The sequence below is a fragment of the Silurus meridionalis genome, chromosome 12 (assembly GCF_014805685.1).
Source record: "Silurus meridionalis isolate SWU-2019-XX chromosome 12, ASM1480568v1, whole genome shotgun sequence".
NCBI classification, from domain to species: domain Eukaryota; kingdom Metazoa; phylum Chordata; class Actinopteri; order Siluriformes; family Siluridae; genus Silurus; species Silurus meridionalis.
The window spans coordinates 16,506,001-16,513,466 of record NC_060895.1 but is presented as its reverse complement, the minus strand read 5'-3'; the positions used below and the strand labels follow the sequence as shown (position 1 = coordinate 16,513,466).

Below are 7,466 nucleotides of genomic sequence, written 5' to 3'. Positions count from 1 at the left end.
ATCCTGAAAAAAAAGGAATATGAGCATGGGCTCAAATTAGGAACACCTCTGCAGTTAGGTTCAGAGATGATTTATGGCTTTATGATTCATAAAATTATCCCAGTGGCAGCTGGATTTATGAACTTGGTGATTCACTTTCAGCTCAAGGTGAAAGCAATAAAATTATGCATCTTCCTAAAAAAGTCCAAACATCTGCCAGGGTGTGCAGCTAAAACTCCTGAATGAATGAATAAAGTCACTCCCATAAGAGTGTCCATGCCAAAGATCATCAAATCAAATAATTTGATTCTATTAAGCATTCAACAGGGAAATAGAATAAATGTTGCACCCTTTACATATAAGTTCTTGAAAAATATATATAAATAAAGCATCATATAAACTTTTTAATATATAAACATTGATGCATATCAACACTTAAATCAGACTGAGCAAATCAGGATCACATGTCATCCTGAGCTTATTATCATCCTAGTATTATTAGTCATCCTAACCTTCTTAAATTAAACATCTAATATTTTACAATTTCTGTAAATTTTGTTTTGTGACAAATAAATCTGTAATTAATTCTTTTTAGGTGGCATAGCAGGTAGTATTTCAATTTCACAGACTTAATGCTGAGCTCATTTTGATCTCTGTGTCAAGGTTTGGTACCACTGTTCTTCCTGTACCTGTTTGAGATTTTGCTAGATTCTCCCGTTTTTCTTCCACCTCCTAAAAACATATTAAGACCAGTTTTTGCCCTATTTGTTAATGTGGGTGGGCATAGTGCTTTGTGGTAGAATAGACTCTTTAGACTCAGTTTCTCATTTGGTTTTGAGATAACCGGGATTTTATACAGATTTTAAGCAGTTATTATACACTTTCACATTCTGTATTTTTCAAAAAGTAAATGCTAGTTTTACATGTAAGACAAATTATGTGTAAATGTTTTCATAGGCCAAATCAAACTTAAGTTTTCACCAAATGGACTATTTTAATAAAACTGAAATCATTTGAAAATGTTGATAAACGCTAATCAATCATAAATGACAAAGACTGCCAAGTGCATTTATAACACAGATTATGCTTACTGATCTCAATAAAAGGCATTTAATTAGTATAAAAAGTCAAATAAATGATTTTAATAAGAAACAAGCATAATATTACTGGCTAATAGTTCACTGATTTAAACCAAAATGCATTAAATAGTCCCCATCATGCTGTGAAGAAATATTTATATCAGGTGAGACCTGGTTACACTAATAACAAAATTTAACATAATTTTTATTTAAACTTTTTTTGTAATTTATAAACAGGTTTCAAGTAAAGACAATGCACAATGTGTGAAGCAGATTTATAAGTAGTCATATTACATCATATTAGCGATCTCACTTCTGCTGTACTTTATCATGATGACACCTTTTTTGTTTACTTAACTCAAATAGAGCATGTTATTGGTACACGTGAGAAATGACTTTGACCTCATGGTCTTTAGTAATACTCAGTAACCTGTTTTAAATTCCTGCTATTTTGTTTCCTGAAATTTTGAATGAAATTATGCTTAATCTGTTCCTCCTGCTATATGATTTGGTACATTTTTAGAACAATAGAATTTACTTACCTGCACAGATTTTACATTCTGAAGATTATCCACAAGGGGGTGCTATTACTATGTAAGTATTCTTTGTGTGGTTTATAGATAAAAAAAACTGTTTGCAAAATCGTGAACAAAATTAAAACTGGTATCTTTAAAAGTAAATAAAAAAAGATGAGATCATTTCAGTTCAGACAAAAGGCAATAGACAATACAGACAATAAAAGCAACTCTAGGAACAGGTTTAAATACTACAGACTAAAGCATTAAACATAATAACTTTCAATAGCATTTTGCTTTGTTTTATTTTATATTGATAGGCTTTTTTATATATATATATATATATATATATATATATATATATATATATATATATATATATATATATATATATATATATTCTGAATAAAATAAATAAATAAAAAAAAACAGGTGCTGGTGTTATTCCCAGTCTTATTGCAAGATACACCACGTGAGCCGCAACTGTCACGTGACCAGTAATGGCATATCAATAATATTGTTTGTATAGACTAAAATTCCTTTAACTTTCTTTTCAAAACATGTGTCTACGATAGACTTAGAAATGTATTTGTTTCTTTGTTTTTTTAATATCAGATTGTGTATGGTACTGCCACGATTACACACATTACGTAAAAACTACAAATGATTTTATGTCCCTCGTCCTTTACTTTGCAGCTGCGCAACATGTGTTTGTCACGTGACCTGACAAAGTACAAGTGATCGCACACCTGGAGTCTGCAGTTACAGAAACCTCGCAAATGTCTGCGTTATTGCTGACGCCTGACTCCTTTAATGAGTAGAGTTTTAAATGATCGTGGTTTGTAATCATGGAGGAAGAATCGGACACGAGGGAAATCCTCTCTGCAGACACGCTGGAGGACGCGGCGGCGGTGGAGGATCAGGAAGAGCTGTCGGGAATCCAGTGTGACTGTTCGCGGTCTCCTCCATACGCATGTCCACTCTCAGTCACGGTCGAGCCCGTGATCTTCCTCTCCATGTTCTCGCTTGCACTGCAGGCGCCCCTTTACACGCAGTACCTCTGGGAACGCATTAGCGAGGACGTGGGTTATAACGGAACGAGAGGAGGAGGAGGATGTGGTAATTCATCTGCTCAACAAGACCCTCTTCAGAAGGTAGCTCTATGAACAAAAGCCGTATGCGCATACGTTGCGCAGACTGACGCACAAAACGCCCTTGGTCTCAAGAGGATTGTGTGATTTCTTAGAGTTAAAACACTACATAGATGTCAGCAGTGACGTCTTCCCAGTATAAATGCATTCTAAACAGTGTGAAAGTGATTCTAAACTCATTGTAGTGTTCTATAAAATTATTACAGTCATCTGGGATCAAGATATGCACCAGCATGACCAAGCTGCCATTATTGGGCCCTTGAGAAAGGCCCTTAACCTGGTCTGCTCCGGGCATGCAGCATCATGGCCGGTCCTGTTCACTGACCCTATCTTCCTAACAAGCTGTGATTATGTGAAAAAAAAAATCACTGTGCTACAATGTGTGTGTATGTGACAAAGCTAAAGCATCTTCAAAATGTCCTGGGTCATGTGACTAATTACATTTCAGGAAAATGAACCTTTAGAAACTCTGATCAGCTGCAACCAGTGGAATTAAAATAATAATGTATATAATTATATAAAGTCAGCACTGTGAATAGAGCTGAGAATTAAATCAAGTGTAAAATGGATGTAGGTTTTGAACAACAGTGCAAGATCACTAAAGAAACGCCAAGAAAAAGGTATTGAAATGTGCCATTTTGAAAAAAAGACGTGTTAATACAATCATATGCCACAGCAACTTACAGCTTTTTTTGCCATGGTCACTGGGTTGACTCTAGAAAGGAAAAATATCCAGAAATCTTGCCTGGGCATGCCCTGACTCACATTTTAAACGTTTTACAGCATTTTTCTTTTTAAATGTTGACTGCAGAATAATCCTAAATCTATAATATTCTGACTGACTGTCCAATTTCACAATATGCATCAGCATAGCTAAAAATGGAAACAACAAAACACTGTAACGTTTAAATTTTTTTTTTCAATGCAGGAGGTTGAATCCCTGACTGCACATTGGAACTTGTACATCAATCTTGGAGGTTTTCTTGTGGGCCTCTTTGTTGTGATTCTGATTGGCTCATGGAGTGACCGAGCAGGGCGGCGGCTCGTCTTGATACTTCCCAGTTTGGGCCTTGCTGTCCAGGCTACTGTCTACCTGACTGTCATGTATCTGAAACTCCCTGTGGCCTGGTTCTTATTGGGACGAATTTGCAGTGGCCTTTCTGGGGATTTTAATGCCATTCTGGCCGGGTGCTTCGCGTATGTGGCCGACATCAGTGACAAGCGTTCTCGCACGTTTCGTGTGGCAATACTGGAGGCATGTTTGGGGGTTGCTGGAATGTTTGCAAGCATAATTGGGGGTAAATGGCGACATGCACAAGGGTAAAAACCTGTTCTGTGCCTTAAACTATGAATTAATTTTTACGACTGGCAGTAAAAGTTTTTGATATATTTTAAACAAGTTTTTTTTATTTTAGATATATCAACCCTTTCTGGCTTGTGCTATCCACAAACCTTGCCACAGCCCTCTATGCTTACCTCTTCATACCTGAGTCTGTGACCCCTGACCCTGGAGCGAGTCTCTTCTCCACCCAGCATCTCAGAGCTGTTTGTAATCTGTTTGCATCTGGAGGACAGGGAGGACACAGGACCAGACTCTGGCTTTACACCCTGTGCTTCTTCTTGGTGATCACTGTGCATTTCGGCTCACGGGAGCTGTACGTGCTCTATGAGCTGAGCACACCTCTGTGCTGGGATTCTGAGCTGATCGGGTACGGCTCGGCCGCTCAGCACATGGCCTACCTCACCAGTCTTCTAGGCCTGAAGGTTTTACAGCGCTGCCTCAGTGACTCCTGTGTAGCTATCCTTGGCCTGGTGTCCAACATCGCTGGTTTGGTGGTGTTTTCATTTGCAAATACTACAGGTCTTATGTTTACAGGTAATTTTTTCAAACCACATTCTATTTTATAATTATTTTTTATTTCACTTTTTAGGGTTGGTTTATGGAAAAACAACCTAATAACCTTTTAGTGCCCAGTTAAAACCTTAAAGTAATGAAAACATTTTCTTACCATTTTGCAGTGACTTTCTTTACACATCTACATCATTAAACAGTGTTGTACGGTTCTGTAACATTCAGTCTACAGAAAACACGCTTTCACTAAACTTTGTCAATATTTCAGTGGTCATAAGAGCAACAATTATAATACAAATGCACATGACACGAATAGAATCCATCAATATTAATGGCTAAATAATTAATTGTGCTAATGTTTTTGGTATTTTTCAGCTGTTTTCTAAGGACTTGTTTATTAATCTGTATTGATAAATGCTTCCAATTTGTAATGAATTAGTTTTAAGTGGGACTGTGTGTGCAGTCACAACCCACATAATGTCATAGTCTGTTTTTGATTAATATTTGGTGATTTACTATCATCACTTTACTATACTATAAGATGCACACACTTGTTCTGTATGTTTTGTCTGTACAGTTGTCAAGTCAGCACTCTCCAGGTGTATATGTGAGGTTATGATATACATATGATATCTGTGGGTATTAATCAAAATCAATTAGAAAAAATAGTGGTACACAATGAATCAAGTTCATGACTCAGATTTGTGTTTGAATGAAACTTCAAGAAACATTGGAATAGAACAAATTCTGTTCCAAATCAGGCCTAAAACTAAATAGTTCCACTTAGGACACCCTTGTGTAAATCAAGTCACCTCAGATTTCAGGTTTTAACCCCTTGAAGGAACCTGTGGTCTACAGTTTCCTGCCATTCATGGACATTTTAGTGGCAGAGTCCCACATTCAGGACTTTTACATGGTGTAGCCACTTAACATAAGAAGCTGCTGTAGACTTTGGATGTGACTTGGATTTGAGGATTTAATGATTTAAACTTAGTTTTCAGGACTCTAAACTGCTGAGCTATATGAACTATATTGGACAGGGCATTACACATGTTTTGTAAATTTTATTAAAGGCTGAAAAACATCAGGGAACTAATGCCTGCTTTAATAACTGTGCCACTAGTTGATGGCTGGTCAAATGCACACTAATGACCAGACTTTTTAATTCAAAGTTCATACATACTATTTACTCCACATTGCTGTCTGTTGGCTTTTGTCAACCATGTGAATCTGTTTTTCAGGATACAGCCTGTGTTTTCTCTTTATGGCCTCCACTCCAGTCCTGAGATCCAAACTGTCTAAACTTGTGAACCCCTCAGAGCAAGGTAGAGCTTAAATCAGGGACCAGTAAAGAGTGTGAAACCAAAGAAAAACAATTACAATGAGAAATATTTGTTTAAGAGCTGATGTGTGTAATTTCTCTTAGGTGTTCTCTTCGCATCTGTGGCTTGTGTAGAGGGTCTTGGTTCACTGGTGGCCAGCGGAGTTTTTAACTCGCTCTACCCTGCCACCTTACACATGATGAAGGGATTTCCTTTCCTCTTTGGTGCTATAGTCCTTGTCCTTCCTGCTGGAATAATTGGGTAAGATCACAAAGGAGGTCAGTTTCCTCCTAGACATAAAAATTAACCATGCAGTTAATTTTTTTCTCAGTGATCCAATAATGATTTTGATTATGGTTAAGGTTGTACTCTCCAATAAAAGAGCCAAAAAAAAATGCATGAATCACTGATGGCATTTTATCTCTACAGGGTCTTGTGGCACAGAGAGAAGAGGATGAACAATGAAGAGACTGCAGTGAACTGATACTGTTTGTGCAAAATCCTTGACCTTGAAAAGGAGAGACAGCAGTCTCAGTCCCAGACTCAACACAGCGCTATGAAGAATACATAGCCAGGGTGTGAAGACTCATGTCTATTTACTGCTGTCTACATTTTCATCATATATAATATATAGAACTCCCATGATGTTTGATTTGAAAGAGATGTGTTTTAACTGTATTTACTTTTATGAAAATGAAATGTGACGATATTTTGTACTTTTTGAGCAGCATCATGAAAACAGAAGGTGTGTGTTTCTTGATCAATTGCACAAGTATTGTGGATTTTTTTATTATGGCCAATTAATATGAATTTAATGAAGATAATTTTTTAAAACCAATGTATTTTAGGTACAGGTTTCATATATAGTACATAAACTATAGTTTGTGGATATTTTTATTACTATTATTATTTTTAACAGTCCAAACCTGTTCTGGCAATGTGGCAATGCACACACTGAATTATGACTTTGGATCGTTTAAAACTCATGTTTCATTGTACTTTTACCAGCATAGTGCAAAATTACATAAAAACATTGTGCAATTTGCTGTGGTTTAAAATGAACACAGTTACAGAAATCAGTAACCGTTGCAACACCCAACCACATTGTATTTTATTGCTTATATTCAATATTACACTGTAGTCTACATGATAGTTACTCATTGTCTCGTTAACATGGTAAAGGATCTGTAGCAGACTGGGATTACAGAGTTACACAGGGTCTGAGTGTTTGGCCTATACAAGTCCCTTAAGGAGACTCGGATGACTGCTGTAGTCTCAGCACAGTACACAGGTCTCCTCAAAACACAAACACAGAGGTTAGCTCTCACTGGGGTTGCTCTTAAGGCAATAAACATGATTCATGATAATGACATGTCGACTTTTTGTTCAATTTGTTCAGTACAGAATTCTTATTTAACACCAGGAGGGGCGAGTAACTGAGCAAAAATGCTGTATGCAATAGTCAGAAAAGAATAATGTGGAAATGAAAGTGTCCTCGCTTCCTGTTTGTTATGAATGTATGACCATAATACAGGCTAGAATCATCACGCTATCTAACCCACAGGCAT

The 7,466-nt window shown here is 36.8% G+C and overlaps 1 protein-coding gene across 2 annotated transcripts; it reads left to right on the top strand.

Annotated features, from left to right (window-relative positions):
- The first annotated feature begins 2,051 nt into the window (after positions 1–2,051).
- Positions 2,052–7,268, top strand: slc46a1 (solute carrier family 46 member 1). 2 transcript variants are annotated; one of them, XM_046863415.1, is made up of 6 exons: positions 2,057–2,727; positions 3,653–4,044; positions 4,140–4,600; positions 5,818–5,901; positions 6,003–6,159; positions 6,328–7,268. In XM_046863415.1, the coding sequence occupies exons 1-6, from the start codon at positions 2,422–2,424 to the stop codon at positions 6,380–6,382; spliced, it is 1,455 nt and encodes a 484-aa protein (XP_046719371.1). In that variant the 5' UTR covers positions 2,057–2,421; the 3' UTR covers positions 6,383–7,268. The 2 variants fall into 2 exon arrangements, with proteins under 2 accessions (XP_046719372.1, XP_046719371.1); XM_046863416.1 differs by lacking the exon at positions 6,328–7,268 and having other exon boundaries at positions 2,052–2,727; positions 6,003–6,163.
- The last annotated feature ends 198 nt before the right edge of the window (positions 7,269–7,466 follow it).

What these genes read in the sequence shown, in the direction of transcription:
- slc46a1 (XM_046863415.1), top strand. Translation starts at nt 2,422, where the DNA reads ATGGAGGAAGAATCGGACACGAGGGAAATCCTCTCTGCAGACACGCTG. An exon ending in TGTGAACCCCTCAGAGCAAG is followed by an intron (nt 5,902 to 6,002) that starts GTAGAGCTTAAA and finishes AATTTCTCTTAG; the next exon opens with GTGTTCTCTTCGCATCTGTG. An exon ending in CTTCCTGCTGGAATAATTGG is followed by an intron (nt 6,160 to 6,327) that starts GTAAGATCACAA and finishes TTATCTCTACAG; the next exon opens with GGTCTTGTGGCACAGAGAGA.